Source organism: Balaenoptera ricei, chromosome 13 (genome assembly GCF_028023285.1).
Source record: "Balaenoptera ricei isolate mBalRic1 chromosome 13, mBalRic1.hap2, whole genome shotgun sequence".
Lineage (NCBI taxonomy): Eukaryota > Metazoa > Chordata > Mammalia > Artiodactyla > Balaenopteridae > Balaenoptera > Balaenoptera ricei.
In genome coordinates, this window is record NC_082651.1 from 49,133,073 (window position 1) to 49,151,960 (window position 18,888).

Here is an 18,888-nt window from a genome sequence, read left to right on the forward strand (position 1 = left end):
TATAGCTGTGCTCCATCGAATCCAATATACATGAATATTACCAAAGGACTAATCACAATATCCCCTGCCACAGGCAAACAATGGTCAGAAAAAAATGGAAAATTTAAAATGGTGTGTCTCATCATAGGAAAGTTTCTTCACAAAAATAACAAATGAACATGAGGCTCCAACCAAGTAAGTTTCTGAATGGCTCATTTGTTGGCCAATCAAGGAAAGCCATTTGCTGATGGTTAGTTAATTAAATCATATTTGATTGTAGAAACCGAAGAAGTGTGTTGAGAGAAAATAATCTCTGTCTGAGATTATCAGCCATTCAGTGAGTACAGTTACTCAAAAAATTGAGGACATTGGGAGCAATATGAATAGCTAATGAAAAAACAAGGCAAAAAAAAAAAAAAAACAACCACATATACACGCAAGGAAAATGATTTCAAGTGGTTTTCTTTGGTCAAAAGATGTTGTGGATACCGCTCAATTGCTGTTTTTTATTTGAGGAGTCAATGCCAAGTTTGGAGTAACTGAAGAATTAACCTCTATGAACAGTCTGTGTGAAACAATTCCAGGCAAGAATATCTTCAAAGTTGAGAAAACACTAGTTCAGTACAACCTATAGTGGAATCTGCTAAGACGTGTTACAATCGATGATGCCAATATATGTGGAGGAGAAAAAGACAAATTTACAAAGCGTGTTTTAAATGTTATGGTTATTCATGGTATTTGTTATTCAATCAGCAGGTACCCTGCAGAAAATATTTGAATTAATCATGTACTACTGAACCAACAGTGTCAAAGGTGAATTTCACTCACTCCTGTGGGTTTAACTATCCTCAGCTTTGTGAATTTTTGTCAAAAATGGAAGCTGAATATCTTGACTTGCCCTACCATGCAGAAGTTCAAAAACTTTGCAATGACAAAATTTTATTGTGACTTTTTTAGGTACTGAGACTAAAATTTTTCTGAATGAGAAGAACCACTACTGACCACTATTATCAAACTGAATGGCTTAGGAAATCAGCTTTTGCTGCAAACCTGATAATGTTTTTTAATGAATTTAACCTAAAATTATAAGGCAAACAGTTGTTAATACGTGAATTTTTTTACTGAAGTAAAGCCAATACAATGCTAATTAATGCTGTTTGAATCACAAATAATATCACGTTGTGTTATCAAGAGTTAAAACAAAAAATAATATCTATATTCCCACACAAATCTGAAATAGATATACTTTCTAATATCAAATTAAACTCCAGAGAGGGTAAACAACTGTCCCAGGTTTAGCACTTGAAGTCCCAAATCCTGGGTAACTGCTCAGTCCCAGGAAACTAGAACAACTGGTCTCCCTAATTCCAGCAGTGATTTTTGGACCTGAATGCAAATGCAAAGGAAATTTCCATATTTCAAAATCCATCAACTGCAACTGAGGAGCCTCTACCTAACTTGCAACTAGAAGTGATTAATCTGCAATATAATAACATGCTAAAAGTCAAACATCAAAAGAAGAATCTAATAAAATAAGATGAATCTAATAAAAAAAGAAGAATTCTATAAAATAAGATGCTGCTCATGGATTGATATCAGTGTGTGGTACTAATCTGTTTGAAAGGGCATATTCAGAGGTGAAATACATGAAATCTCATCAGAGATCAGCATTAACAGATGAATATTTGCAGTTGAGTTTGATGAGAGAGAACACTAACTTTGAACCCCAATCAAATGAAATGCTATCCCCCATTCCAATTAGATGTGTGCCACAAAAACACCTGTAATCAGTTATTATTATTATAGTTTGAATTTCATCAAGACAAACATTTTAGAATCTCTCTCTCTTGCTACATAAGTACTTACATAATACCTTCAATTTTGCCTATTGGCCTGCAAAGCCTAAAATATTTACTATCTGGCCCTTTACATTATGTAGGCCCCTCATCTAGACTAAGATAAATATAGTTAAGGGATGGGGACTGTCATAGTTGACAAGAAACTGAATGAAGCAGTAACTGTCTTTTATGAGAAAATAAACAGAAAGTGGTATGTGTTTAAAAGACTATAACATACCAGAGTAAGAAGCAATCACTTTATTACACCAATCTCTTTAGATGTCCATCTAGAATCTAGATCATAGATCTTAACACTTCCGCTATGGAAGTTAATTTTCCTTTATATGAAAAATTGGCATGGATTCAAGGATGACTGACGGTGACTAACATGGTGAAAGTGTTTATTTTTAAACATTTTGAAAAGTATAGTTGTTTAGTGCAAAGTGTCAAGATTACAGGGATAGCAATTACTATTTAATTACACAAAGTACACTGGGCTGTTTTATGGTCTATGGAAAACTTCTAAAAACATAAATTAAAGCAGGTTATTTTGTTTTGTTTTAGTTTTGTTTAGTCATAAGAATGATGTATGACTATTAGGAAGACAAAATGTTATACCAGTTTCTGAGAGAGATGGTTAATTTTATACTCCTAGAGAGCTTCCAAAAGAGAATAACCATCTTACTGTAGGCTTTAAACTTTTATCTACCTAAAGGCAAGAGCCAATCCATTATTTTAAAAAAAATCAAATGTCCTATGAAAGCATTACAATCCAGATTTCATAATATGGCTCCATACCATATTAGAAATGTTATGAAAATTTTAAACTATATAGCTAATATCCCAGCCAATAGAAAAATACCACAAAATAGCAAGTAATTTCGAGTTAATGACAGACAAGTAACATGTATTTTTATAAAAATATCATCATCATCATGGCATTTCATGGTGCTAGGACTACAAGGAAGAACAAGATTCTGCTGATAAGCTTAAGAAAATTTATAATCTACTTGGTAAGCTAGACTAAATAAATAAAGGAAATAAATAATAATATAAGTGAACATAGCCTAGTGCCAAATGAGTGGTATATGCATGTGTGCACTAAGTGCTGTAAGAAAAGAGAAACACAATTGGGACTCATTAATACAAACAATTATATACACAATTACTTGTTTCAAGGATGAAAATATGTAAATTAATGTCTACCTACTATTCATCAATAATGAGAAATTAGACTGTGGCAGTAATGTCACTTCTTTTTCCTCAGCCTAATATTTAAATTTAAGTAAAGATGATTCTTTTAAGAGCATCATTTTGATGTACTAAGCCAGAGTCAGCAGGTCTCATATCACTGCTATGAGAGCAAATAACCCACTAATCAAATATAGTATTCTTTCCCACTGAGAAAAAAAAAAGCCCTCATAAAACTTAACACACTCCCCAGGTAACCACCATAATCAACCAGAATTGGCACTTACATGAAACTTACTTGCCATGCAAGTTTTAAGGCATCTCTTTAAGAACAGAAGGAACAATAAAGGCACAGTCTACTCATTTGATTTCAGTACATTAGCTATAACATGTATGCATGAGAATAACTGGTATTTTCATACTATTTTGAAGTTTGGTTATTGCTTTCTCTAGAGTTTTAAGTATTTTATTTATTATTATTTTAAGTATTTCTCTTTTTAGTGAGGATATTAAAAGGTTCTATTAACAATTTTTATTAAAGCCCTTTATTAGATTTTAAGATAATGAATGTTGTGATCTTTTATTTTAGAAGGAGAAATGAGAGAAGATGGCATAGGACAGGTAAAACTCTTCCTCTTACTGTTTATTAGACAGCTAAATTCCAAAAGAAAAGCATACTGTGATTATTTTGAACTCAGGAAAAGCTGCCTACTGGTATACATTATCTGGAAACAGCTTTCTAGAAAACTATTCAGCTTTTCAGTATTTCAAAGTTATAATTATTATTAAAATAGTTATTTTTGAAAAACAAAATTATGCATAATGAACTATGCACAAAAGAAATTATATATCTGGAATTTGCCTCAAAATAATCCATTGGGAGAAAGCAGGAGGGATAAGATGAATTAAAGTTGCCATGAGTTGATGATTGATGAAGGTGGGTGATGGGTAATATAGTTTATATATACTATTCTCTCTACTTTGGTATATATTTGAAATTGTCCAAAGTTAAACATAAAAATAAAAGGTTTATAACAATTATGAAGTTATCCAATTCATTTTTATCACATTTATGTGTAATTTTTGTAAGTAATGCATGTGGGGTCCCTCTCCATCTTCTGTTGCTGACATCACATCTAAGTTCATTTTGAGAGAAAAAAGCAATGCCCTGCTATACCAATTCCAAACAGGTTTTGTATAAGTCAGAGGAAGCCTCATAATTTTATTAAAAGCCCACAATGGGGACTTTCCTGGTGGCACAGTGGTCAAGAATCTGCCTGCCAATGCAGGGGACAGGGGTTCGATCCCTGGTCCAGGAAGATCCCACATGCCACGGAGCAACTAAGCTGGTGTGTCACAACTAACTGAGCCTGCACTCTAGAGTCTGTGAGCCACAACTACTGAGCCCACGTGCCACAACTACTGAAGCCCACGTACCTAGAGCCCGTGCTCCGCAACAAGAGAAGCCACTGCAATGAGAAGCCCATGCACCGCAACTAAGAGTAGCCCCCACTCGCCGCAACTAGAGAAAGCCTGCAAGCAGAAACTAAGACCCAATGCAGCCAAAAATAAATAAAAATAAATAAATCTATAAAAAAAGTTATATAAAAAAAAAGGCCACAGTGGATTATCACAGTAACTGATTTATTATGAGACTGGAGTTTGAATGATAGTTCCACAATTATGAGAATTATAACTAAGGAAAAATAATTTCATCTCTGTCTCAACTACTTCATCTGTAAAATAGAGATAACTCCACATACCCCACAGGATTTTTGTGAAGCTCTATTGTGACGATGTATGTGGTAAGACTTTGTTAATTGTATGGAACTATACTAATGATAGTAATTATTAACATCATTGCTTGAATCTACTTCTTTATGGACATATCTATATTGAAAATATAATAATTGCTTAGAGGGAAGTGCCATATTACAGTTGAATGTGCATGCATAATAATCTGCTTTTAATTTGCTAAAGCTTAAAGAAATTTAACCATATATTTTATATATTTTTAAATAGCTTATTTTTTAGAACACTATCTGTTAAGAAAAAAAAAAAAACTGCAATCTATCAAAACTTTACAGACACATCCACTTGGATGTACATGAGATTCAATCAAGAAACTGACTTCCCAAGAATCTTTCTGGAAAGGTCGTTAAACAGAATAAGAGAAACATCACCTTGAGCTCTACCCACCATCAGTCTCTCCCATCAGGAAACTTACACAAGCCTCTTAGATAGCCTCATCCACCAGAGGCCAGGCAGCAGAAGCAAGAAGAACTACAATCCTGCAGACTGTGGAACAAAAACCACATTCACAGAATGATAGACAAGATGAAAAGGCAGAGGGCTATGTACCAGATGAAGGAACAAGATAAAACCCCAGAAAAACAACTAAATGAAGTGGAGATAGGCAACCTTCCAGAAAAAGAATTCAGACGTGATAGTGAAGATGATCCAGGACCTCAGAAAAAGAATGGAGGCAAAGATCGAGAAGATGAAAGAAATGTTTAACAAAGACCTAGAAGAATTAAAGAACAAACAAACAGAGATAAACAATGCAATAACTGAAATGAAAACTACACTAGAAGGAATCAATAGCAGAATAACTGAGGCAGAAGAACGGATAAAGTGACCTGAAAGACAGAATGGTGGAATTCACTGCTGCAGAACAGAATAAAGAAAAAAGAATGAAAAGAAATGAAGACAGCCTAAGAGACCTCTGGGACAACATTAAACGCAACAACATTCGCATTATAGGGGTCCCAGAAGGAGAAGAGAGAGAGAAAGGACCTGAAAAAATATCTGAAGAGATTATAGTTGAAAACTTTCCTAACATGGGAAAGGAAATAGCCACCCAAGTCCAGGAAGCACAGCGAGTCCCATACAGGATAAACCCAAGGACAAACACACCAAGACACATAGTAATCAAACTGGCAAAAATCAAAAACAAAGAAAAATTATTGAAAGCAGCAAGGGAAAAATGACAAATAACATACAAGGGAACTCCCATAAGGTTAACAGCTGATTTCTCAGCAGAAACTCTACAAGCCAGAAGGGAGTGGCATGATATACCTAAAGTGATGAAAGGAAAGAACCTACAACCAAGATTACTCTACCCGTCCAGGAACTCATTCAGATTTGACAGAGAAATCAAAAGCTTTACAGACAAGCAAAAGCTAAGAGAATTCAGCACCACCAAACCAGCTCTACAACAAATGCTAAAGGAACTTCTCTAAGTGGGAAACACAAGAGAAGAAAAGGACCTACAAAAACAAACCCAGAACAATTAAGAAAATGGTCACAGGAACATACATATCAATAATTACCTTAAACGTGAATGGATTAAATGCTCCAACCAAAAGACACAGGCTTGCTGAATGGATACAAAAACAAGACCCAAATATAGGCTGTCTACAAGAGACCCACTTCAGACCTAGGGCCACATACAGACTGAAAGTGAGGGGATGGAAAAAGATATTCCATGCAAATGGAAATCAAAAGAAAGCTGGAGTAGCAATACTCATATCCGATAAAATAGACTTTAAAATAAAGAATGTTATAAGAGACAAGGAAAGACACTACATAATGATCAAGGGATCGATCCAAGAAGAAAATATAACTATTATAAATATATATGCACCCAACATAGGAGCACCTCAATACATAAGGCAACTGCTAACAGCTATAAAAGAGGAAATAGACAATAACACAGTAATAGTGGAGGACTTTAACACCTCACTTACACCAATGGACAGATCATCCAAAATGAAAGTAAATAAGGAAACAGAAGCTTTAAATGACATAATAGACCAGATCGATTTAATTGATATTTATAGGACATTCCATACAAAGACAGCAGATTACAATTTCTTCTCAAGTGCACACGGAACATTCTCCAGGATAGATCACATCTTGGGTCACAAATCAATCCTCAGTAAATTTAAGAAAACTGAAATCATATCAAGCATCTTTTCTGACCCCAATGCTATGAGATTAGAAATGAATTACAGGGCTTCCCTGGTGGCGCAGTGGTTGAGAATCTGCCTGCTAATGCAGGGGACACGGGTTCGAGCCCTGGTCTGGGAAGATCCCACATGCTGCCGAGCAACTGGGCCCATGAGCCACAACTACTGAGCCTGCGCGTCTGGAGCCTGTGCTCCGCAACGGGAGAGGCCACGATAGTGAGAGGCCCGTGCACCGCGATGAAGAGTGGCCCCCGCTTGCCGCAACTAGAGAAAGCCCGTGCACAGAAACGAAGACCCAACATAGCAATCAATCAATCAATTAAAAAAAAAAAAAAATTCATTTCCTCCTCTTCCCCTTTAAAAAAAAAAAGAAATGAATTACAAGGAAAAAAACGTAAAAAACACAAACACACGGAGGCTAAACAATATGTTACTAAATAACCAAGAGATCACTGAAGAAATCAAAGAGGAAATCAAAAAATACCTAGAGACAAATGACAATTAAAACACGATGATCCAAAACCTATGGGATGCAGCCAAAGCAGATCTAAGAGGGAAGTTTATAGCTATACCAGCCTACCTCAAGAAACAAGAAAAATCTCAAATAAACAATCTAACCTTACACCTAAAGGAACTAGAGAAAGAAGAACAAACAAAACCCAAAGTTAGCAGAAGGAAAGAAATCATAAGGATCAGAGCAGAAATAAATGAAATAGAAACAAAGAAAACAATAGCAAAGATCAATAAAACTAAAAGCTGGTTCTTTGAGAAGATAAACAAAATGGATAAACCATTAGCCAGACTGATCAAGAAAAAGAGGGAGAGGACTCAGATCAATAAAATTAGAAATGAAAAAGGAGAAGCTACAACAGACACCACAGAAATACAAAGCATCCTAAGAGACTACTACAAGCAACTCTATGCCAATAAAATGGACAACCTGGAAGAAATGGACAAATTCTTAGAAAGGTATAACCTTCCAAGACTGAACCAGGAAGGAATACAAAATATGAACAGACCAATCACAAGTAATGAAATTGAAACTGTGATTAAAAATCTTCCAACAAACAAAAAGTCCAGGACCAGATGGCTGAACAGGTGAATTCTATCAAACATTTAGAGAAGAGCTAACACCCATCCTTCTCAAACCCTTCCAAAAAATTGCAGGGGAAGGAAGACTCCCAAACTCATTCTATGAGGCCACCATCACCCTGATACCAAAACCAGACAAAGATACTACAAAAAAAGAAAACTACAGACCAATATCACTGATGAATGTAGATGCAAAAATCCTCAACAAAATACTAGCAAACAGAATCCAACAACACATTAAAAGGATCATACACCATGGTCAAGTGGGGTTTATCCCAGGAATGCAAGGATCCTTCAATATACGCAAATCAATGTGATACATCATATTAACAAATTGAAGAATAAAAACCATATGATCATCTCAATAGATGCAGAAAAAGCTTTGACAAGATTCAACACCAATTTATGATAAAAACTCTCCATAAAGTGGGCATAGAGGGAACCTACCTCAACATAATAAAGGCCATATATGACAGAACCACAGCAAACATCATTCTCAATGGTGAAAAACTGAAAGCATTTCCTCTAAGATCAGGAACAAGACAAGGATGTCCACTCTCACCACTATTATTCAACATATTTTGGAAGTCCTAGCCATGGCAATCAGAGAAGAAACAGAAATAAAAGGAATACAAATTGGAAAAGAAGAAGTAAAACTGTCACTGTTTGCAAATGACATGATACTATACATAGAGAATCCTAAAAACGCCACCAGAAAACTACTAGAGCTAATCAATGAATTTGGTAAAGTTGCAGGATACAAAATTAATGCACAGAAATCTCTTGCATTCCTATACACTAATGATGAAAAATCTGAAAGAGAAATTAAGGGAACACTCCCATTTACCATTGCAACAAAAAGAATAAAATACCTAGGAATAAACCTACCTAGGGAGACAAAAGACCTGTATGCAGAAAACTATAAGACACTGATGAAAGAAATTAAAGATGATACCAACAGATGGAGAGATATACCATGTTCTTGGATTGGAAGAATCCATATTGTGAAAATGACTATACTACCCAAGGCAATCTACAGATTCAATGCAATCCCTATCAAATTACCAATGGCATTTTTTTACGGAACTAGGACAAAAAAATCTCAAAATTTGTATGGAGACACAAAAGACCCCGAATAGCCAAAGTAGTCTTGAGGGGAAAAAACGGAGCTGGAGGAATCAGACTCCCTGACTTCAGACTACTACAAAGCTCCAGTAATGAAGACAATATGGTACTGGCACAAAAACAGAAACATAGATCAATGGAACAAGATAGAAAGCCCAGAGATAAACCTATGCACCTATGGTCAACTAATCTAAGACAAAGGAGGCAAGGGTATACAATGGAGAAAAGACAGTCTCTTCAATAAGTGGTGCTGGGAAAACTGGACAGCTACATGTAAAAGAGTGAAATTAGAACACTCCCTAACACCATACACAAAAATAAACTCAAAATGGATTCGAGACCTAAATATAAGACCGGTCACTATAAAACTCTTAGAGGAAAACATAGGAAGAACACTCTTTGAGATAAATCACAGCAAGATCTTTTTTTGATCCACCTCCTAGAGTAATGGGAATAAAAACAAAAATATACAAATGGGACCTAATGAAACTTAAAAGCTTTTGCACAGCAAAGGAAACCATAAACAAGACGAAAAGACAACCCTCAGGATGGGAGAAAATATTTGCAAACGAATCAACGGATAAAGGATTAATCTCCAAAATATATAAACAGCTCATGCAGCTCAATATTAAAGAAACAAACAACCCAATCCAAAAATGGGCAGAAGACCTAAATAGACATTTCTCCAAAGAAGACATACGGATGGCCAAGAAGCACATGAAAAGCGGCTCAACATCACTAATTATTAGAGAAATGCAAATCAAAACTACAATGAGGTTATCACCTCACACCAGTTAGAATGGACATCATCAGAAAATCTACAAACAACAAATGCTGGAGAGGGTGTGCAGAAAAGGGAACCCTCTTGCACTGTTGGTGGGAGTACAAATTGATACAGCCACTATGGAGAACAGTATGGAGGTTCCTTAAAAATCTAAAAAATGAATTACCATATGATCCAGCAATCCCACTACTGGGCATATACCCAGAGAAAACCATAATTCAAAAAGACGCATGCACCCCAATGTTCACTGCAGCACTATTTACAATAGCCAGGTCATAGAAGCAACCTAAATGCCCATCGACAGACGAATGGATAAAGAAGTTGTGGTACATATATACAATGGAATATTACTCAGCCATAAAAAGCAACGAAATTGGGTCATTTGTTGAGACGTGGATGGATCTAGAGACTGTCATACAGAGTGAAGTAAGTCAGAAAGAGAAAAACAAATTTCATATATTAACGCATGTATGTGGAACCTAGAAAAATGGTACAGATGAACCAGTTTGCAGGGCAGAAGTTGAGACACAGATGTAGAGAACAAACGTATGGATACCAAGGGGGGAAAGTTGCGGGGGGGTGGGGATGGTGGTGTGATGAATTGGGCAATTGGGATTGACATGTATACACTGATATGTATAAAATTGATGACTAATAAGAACCTGCTGTATAAAAAAATAAATAAAATAAAATACAAAAATTAAAAAAAAAAAAGAGAAACATCACTTTGTGTACTAAAGTATAGGATAATTATCGAAAATAGGCCACACGTCTTTGAGTTCAGATATTCATATAGCTTATGGTCAGATTAGCACTAACTTATACACACTTTATGTTCAGCCCCCTGGTTTCTTGTTTAGGAATTATTATTAAGCACAGATAAAACACAGATTGTAACATTCTGTCATTATTGCTTGCAAAGGTCTTTCTCATGTAAAATTTTCAGATGCTACATTTTGAAGTAGGGTTTTGTGTGTCTTTGTATAATTTTGTTTTACTATAATAACTTTTTCAACATATTTCTCTATTTAATCAATTGAATGTATTCAATAAGAAATAAAAATTTTAAATAATAAAATAATTAATGCTAATATTTATCAAGTGCCTAGTATACTAGGCATATACTCAGTACTTTAAATATTTTAATTAAGTTAATTCTCACAACCCTATGATGCGGATTCTACTATTCGTCCCATTTTATAGACAAGAAAACAGACACAGAGATTAAGTAACTTCCCCACAGTCACACAGCTTGTGAGGTGTACAGCTGGAATTCAATCCCTAACAGTCTGGCTCTGGTCCAGGGTTCTCAACCTCTGAGCTACTGACACGTTGGGCCAGATAATTCTTTGTTTTGGAGGTGCCATCCAGTGCATTGTAGGATTAAACATTAGCAGCATACTTGGCCACTACCTAGTAGATGCTAGTAGCTCCCCCACCTCAGTCGTGACAATCAAGTAACATCTCCAGACATTGCCAAGTGTCTCCTTGGTGGAGGAGAATGGTAAAATCACCTCCAGTTGAGAAGCACTGCTCTAGAGAAACCCCTACAGAACACTGCCTCTCTGAAAACCACAATATCGAAATATGGAAAGCAGGAAAATAAGAAAACTTAAATCACCTATAATTACACTATCTAGAGATGATAATTAATATTACTCATACTTTTTAAGCTTCCTGGGTGCTCCTCCCCAATTACATTCCTATCCGTCTACCTACTCTCACAGTCCTAAATTTTATGTTAATTGTTCCCTTGTTTGTCTTTATGGTTTCCCTGTATGTGGCTACATCCCTAAATAACATGATATTTAGTTTTACTTATTTCTAAACTTCATATAAACAAAAACATAGTGCATTCTTTGTGTTACATGCTTTTTTCATTCAATACTATGTTTTGGAAATATATCCATGCTGATGTATATAGGTGTAAGTCTATTCATTTCCATTGCCTATTGTATTCCACTGGATGAATGTCATAATTTATTCATCTACTCTACTGTTGATGGACATTTAGGTGGTTTCTAGCTTTTTCTATTACAAACAGTGCTGCTATGAACATTTTTCTACATATCCCTAGGGTATAGACCCAAGAATAGAATTTCTGGTGATAGGCAATGCACATCTTAAATTTTAATAAATAATTCCAAATTTTTCCCAAAGTAGTTTTACCAATTTATATTTCCACTAGCAAAGTGTAAGAGATTCCATTGCTCTACAATCTAACACTTAGATTTAACATTCGTATTTCAACTTTTTTGCCATTCCTAGTATCTGTGAAATAGTTTCTTGTTGAGAATCTAATTTGCACTTGACTAATTAATAATAAGGCTAAACATAGGTTCATATGTTTCTGGTTATTTATGTTTCTTCTTTCTAGAAACGCCTATTCCTATCTTTCACTCATTTTTATTGGGTTCTTTGCCTTTTTCTCACTGATTTGGAGGAGTTCTTTACATATTCTGGAACTAAGCCTTTGTTAAGTAACTTCTCCCTGTTTGTTGCTTGTCTTGTCCCTGTCTTTATGGTTGTTAAAGAGAAATTCAACCACATTAAAGAATGTACCACCTTTTCCTTTATGGTATGTTTTTTATGTCTTGTTTAAGATGTCCTTCCCTCCTCCCAGTGTTATACAGATATTCTTCTGTTATTAAAGCTTTTGCTTTTCACATTTGTCTAATCCATTTACATAGTTCATTCCTTAGAGAAACCAGGTCATTTATTCTATATAATGCTTCATATTCTGGGTTTGGTTGATAGATTGCTCATTTAAATTGTTCTTCTGTCCCCGTTATTTCCTATACACTAGCATTTTAATCCATTTTCTTGCTTAAAGTGCAGCTTTCTAGGCAGTTTTTTACATCATATCATGAGGTACATAAATATTTGGTTGCCCCAAGTTTTAGTGATGCTATAATTGACCAACAGATTCAGACGGTATCTGATTCCTCCACTTAAAATTCCCCATCAAACTTTTACTTGGTGGTTTTAAAATACATTGGTGAACGCTGCCTGACAATTTTTTCATGGGGGATTCAAAAATAGGGATTTTCTAAGTCTATCATTTCACCTGTATTTATTACTTGCAATTCTTCTGTAAAATAATTTGTCCGTCATCAACTATTTGGTTTTCATGAAAGGAAGTTTAAAAAAGTTAGGATAAATGCTTGATTCTTTCCTTTTATTTATCAATGTTCAGAGCAGAGATCAGCCAACTTTTTCCATAAAGGGCCAGATAGTAAATATTTTAGGCTTTGCAGACAATGTGGTCTTTGTCACAACGATTCAACTCTGTCATTATAGCAAATAAGCAACCATAGACAATGCTTGAATGAATAAAGATGTCTATGTTCCAATAAAACTTTATTTATGAATACTGAAAATTTGAATTTCATGTAATCTTCACATTATGAAATATTCTTCTTTTGATTTTTTTTCCAGCTATTTAAAATGTAAAAACTCTTCTTGGCTCTCAGGCCTTACAACAATAGGAGGTGGACGGGATTGGGGCTATAAGCCATAGCCTGCCAACCCCTTCTTTAGAGTTATGAATTGGTGCCCTAGCAACCTCCACACATCCAATGAGAGTGTGTGTGTGTGTGTGTATGTGTGTGTTAAAAATCTTTAAGAACCTGTGGATTTTTAGATGCTTGATGCACTCCAATCCCCTGTAGTCATTATCAGTTTTGACTCTCCAGTTGTTTCCCTTCATGTCGGCTCCTTTCTCCTTTTGATATGACCCAATTAGCCTTTGGCAACTGCCTTACTTTTATGGCGCAGCATGTACCTGACTCATATATTCCCTGCCTTAGACTTGGAATCTACTATTTCTCTACAGTTATAGCTTTTAGACTTTTTCAGTGAACACAAATACATATTTTTAAAAGGAAAAAAAAACATGAGTTTTAACTGATATTTCCAGTTTAAAATTAGGATGAAGAGGGGTTTATTTCATTTATTTGTGTTCTTTTTTCCTTGTAGTTCTTTTTTCTTATGTTAAAAATCTTGGCCCCTAAAGATTAACTTTTTTTTTGTTTTAACTAAACATCAGTTCACTGAAACTGCTTTCACTTAGTCACCAATGACCTCTGAACTGCCAAACCCAATGGACAAATTAGTACCTAACCCATCACAGATCTCTATACTATTTAACACTCTTGACTTTGCTTTTTATCTTGAAACATTTAACTTCCATCATACCACACTCAACTAGTTCTTCTACCTTGTTATTTCATCTCCTTCTGTAACTTTTTACTTGCCTCTAGCCTTTTCTTCTTTAAATTCTATATATTATCCCTTGACATTTTTATCAACTCTCAGGAATCAGCAGCAGAAAGACATTAATTGGTATCTTCAGCCCAGGCTTCATCCGAAGCTTCACACTGATACATCCTGCTCCTGCAAGCCACTGCAGACTAAGATAGCTGTCCCTTCTATGCAGTTCCACAGCATCCTTTGCTTCTCCTATCACCAGAAAGATCACTCTTTATTATCCCTTCTGATTTAATTGTCTCTCCCAGAGACTGTTTCTTTTTTTTTTTTTTTAACATCTTTATTGGAGTATAATTGCTTTACAATCGTGTGTTAGTTTCTGCTTTACAACAAAGTGAACCAGTTATACATATACATATGTCCCCATATCTCTTCCCTCTAGACTACGTTTCTTAAAGGCATTATTTATGTCCATTTTGCTCACCATCTTATCATTAACAGCAGGCATGGAATTCTGTGGTCAATATTTGTCAAATAACATAGGTACAAATGAATGAATAAATATCTCTTTGACTAGAGTATATCTGTTAAAAGAAAAATTTCCACAGAAAATATATTGACATAACAAGCTTTTATTCAATGATTCATGAAGTGGGCAACATCCAATCTAGTAGACAGAAAGGAGCTCTGAATTGCTGTACAAAGTAAGAGATTTCATAGACCAAAGTGAGCAGGAACAAGGAAGTTATACTGGGCATTTGCTGATTGGTTAAAGCAGGGTTACTTTCCTTATATGTTGCAAAGGGAAGTCTTAGGTAACTTGTGCTGAGCAGGCAGGCACTGATTCATTGACCTAGACCTTCCTTTTCTAGAAGAGCCAAGCGCAGAAGCTTAGTTAAGTTTAGGTTGGCTGACATGGGGCTTAGCATGAATGACTCCATCTTGGACCTAACCTGGTTACTTTCACATATCTGAAACATAACATATCTAAAACCAAACTCATCGTTTTATCTTCCAGCCCCAAACTTGATCCTTCTCTCATATGGTTATTTATATGATTCTTGATTTCCTACAACCCACCTACAGCTTATCAAACCAATCATCAAGTTCTGTTGATTGCTCCTAAATATTTCTAGAATCTAGTCCCATTGTAATTCAGATCTTAATTATCTGCATCTGGAATACTGCTTCCTAACTGATATCATTATCTTTAGTCTATCCTCACCACTGCCACCACTACCTCAAATATAGCTTTGTGGAGACAAAGCTACAAGAGTGATCTACCTATAATTCCCCTGCCTAAAACCCCATAGGATAAAGGCCAAGCTCCTTATTACGGTATATAAGACTCTCCATTACCCAACCTATGTCCTCCTCTCCAATTTCATCTCCTACTACTCTCCACCTGAGAGTCTGAGTCATTATATATCCCTAATACCTGTTATATCACTTGGCATACTAGAGGTGTCAATATGTCAATAAATATTAATTGAACCGAAGTAGACCTACTAGAACTATTTAGGTATCTTATCACTAACACTATTTTTTCCAATATTTTATTATGAAAAATTTCAGATATACAGAAAAGTTGTAAGACTTTGACAATAAACATACACAAACCTACTACCTAGATTCTACAGTTAATGTTTTATAGTAATTGCTTTATCATATATCTATCCATCAACCCGTCCTTCTATCAACTATCTTATATTTTGATACATTTCGAAGTAAGTTTCAGACATCTGTACACTTCACCCCTTTAAGCCACTTCAGCATGCATATCATTAACTGGAGTTTAATGTTTATTTACAATCCTTCCCCTCCCCCTATAAAATGTACAATTAAATGCACAAATCTTAAGTGTTCCATTATATAAGTGTGTATATATATATTATACATAACATATATTATATTATTACAGATTATCTATCTACCTATCTATTTCCATCAATCCCCAGAGGAATTTTAGCCAAACAATTTTCTTAAAGTTCATATTCTGCTCAGGCCTAAAGATAGTTTACAGTTAAAGTAAGGAGTGACACTATTTTTAATTACTGCTTATTTTAACCATGACCTAGCCTTAGGCTCATCAGAATATGGACTTTAATTTTAAGAAAAATTCTTTGGGTAAAATCCTCTGCGGAGTATATAGAGAAATCCAGATGTAAAGTTCTGTGATGCTTTGAATTAGCTTGCTGTCAAACCTTAATTACTACAGTAGATACATTTTTCTCTAATAGTATACATTACTGCCTCTTCACAACTTTTCAAGAAAAAGTTTGTCCTTCATATTTCCCTGTTCACATTCTCTTTTGTCAAAAAACATGAAAAGAGAATTATGTTACCATGTCTTAATTCGAAATAACTACCATCTGAAGAAAAATTAGTATTAGTCTTCATGAAAACAAAAAATGGTCTGGCATTTTCCCCCTGCAATAAGAAAATATTAATTCCTCCTCACTTTTACAACTTATAAACCATCTTCACAGTGATCTTATTAACCTCAGGTGCCCTGCAATTTAGTAGACTGTTCTCTGATGGATGTGGTACACTTTAAGAAGATTCTTGCCCACTTTCTCCAGAACTATTTTGAAAAACATATTTAAACAGATGTTAACTGAGTTACAGTTAAGAGTCAGCCACAATGAAGAAAAAACAAATTAGAAGAAGTTATGAATAGTTAAAATGGTAAATTTTATGTATATTTCACCACAATTTAAAAAACAAAAGGAAAAAAAAAAATGAAACCACTAGGGGTCTAGCTAGCTCCAGGGAAGATTCTGGCAGGGATTTCTGCTAATGACAAAAACTGAGGGAAAGAATGTGAGTTCTCTGTTAAACTTTAATCAATACATTTTAAAGAAGCTACCTTGGGTTGCATGTTGGAATGAGTTTCTAGGTATGGAGCATACCTCTTGTTCCCTACCACTGACTCTGGTCATGGACAAGTAAGTAACAAATCATGAAGTTTTACATCTAATTTGTCTTGCTGTACTACTCATTGGCATAGTGTCTGGAAATTTTGGAAATGGTAGAAACCCATTCTTTTTAATATGGAATTATGACAGATACAGCAATTTGCTGCTTATATTGCTCTTTCTGTCCTTAGAATCACCCAGGAGGGTTGAGCCTAGCCAGAAGGGAGTAGTACAGATAGAATAGAGTGTATATATGTATACAAATAGATATATCCCCAATATTTACAAATTGATAATTATCCACATTAATAAAGAGCACCTTATATAACTGGAGTAAAAGTATGCAATTTCTAAAAATGTGATAAAAAGTATCAATTTTTGTGTTCATTGATCCTTCTAACACAAAGTGTATTAATCTACTTGATGGATGACAACAGCCTCAAATATTTGTTGAGATGAAATAAGTGATAAACTATTCTCATACTTGTTTCCTCCAAAGAATGATTTTTTTAATATTTTAAAATGTATCAACATATTGCCTAAAGAGGTGAGTTACATAAAACATTAGTTAAAAAAACAAAAGTGTGAACACAGCCATAACACAGCGATCAGTTTTCATAGATATAAACCAATTTATCTCATCTACTTTTTGAAAGATTTGAGGAAATTCCCAAAATTATTTCATAAACAATATCTAAAGTAAAATTACACAAAGCAAAAATCAATTAAAAGTTGCAAAGTAAGAGAGGTTGTTGAATATCTGGGCTGTATTACTCAAATTAAAATTGAGTTTAGCTCTGAATTTGGGGAGTCTAAGGCAAAAATGTGAAGTAGGCATACTTTGGGAGGCAAATGGTATAATAGAAATAATACAGGATTTATAAACAAAATATCTCAGTTCCAGTTTTATTCCACTGCTTCCTCACTGCCACACAACTTCCTTTTAATTGAAGTAGAGTTGATATACAATATTATATAAGTTTCAGGTGCACAACATAGTGATTCACAATTTTTAAAGATTATACTCTTGGGACTTCCCTGGTGGCTCAGTGGTCAAGAATCTACCTGCCAATGCAGGGGTTCGAGCCCTGTCCAGGAAGATCCCACATGCTGTGGAGTAACTAAGCCCATGTGCTGCAACTACTGAGCCAGTGCTCTAGAGCCTGCGAGCCACAACTACTGAGCCCACGTGCCACAACTACTGAAGCCTGTGCGCCTAGAGCCCATGCACCGCAACAAGAGAAGCCACCGCAATGAGAAGCCCATGCACCACAACAAAGAGTAGCCACCGCTCTCCGCAACTAGAGAAAGCCTGTGTGCAGCAACAAAGACCCTACACAGCCAAAAATAAGTAAATAAATAAATAAATTTATTTAAAAAAGGATTATACTCTATTTATAGTTACTATAAAATATTGGCTATATTCCCTGTGTTGTAAAATATATCCTTGCAGCTTATTTTATACATAATAGTTTGTACCCCTATCTTGCCCTTCCCTCCATTCCCTTTCCCCACTGGTAACCACTGGTTTGTTCTCTATATCCATGAGTCTACTTCTTTTTTGTTATATTCACTAGTTTGTTGCATTTTTTAGATTCCATACATAAGTGATATCATACAGTATTTGTCTTTCTCTCTGACTTATTTCACTTAGCATAATACCCTCCTAGTCCATCCATGTTGCTGCAAATGGCAAAATTTCATTCTCTGTTATGGCTGAGTAGTATTCCATTGTATATACCACATCTTATTTACCAGTTCATCTGTTGATGGACACTTAA

General features: G+C 35.1%; 1 protein-coding gene across 2 annotated transcripts in view; it reads left to right on the plus strand.

Annotated features, from left to right (window-relative positions):
* The window catches only part of WDPCP (WD repeat containing planar cell polarity effector), a 418,665-nt gene that overhangs the window by 387,445 nt on the left and 12,332 nt on the right, over positions 1-18,888 (plus strand). For both annotated transcript variants that reach the window (XM_059943231.1, XM_059943237.1), the window contains one exon: positions 3,598-3,629. In XM_059943231.1, the coding sequence (XP_059799214.1) occupies positions 3,598-3,629 (32 nt within the window). The remainder of the gene's footprint in view (positions 1-3,597; positions 3,630-18,888) is intronic.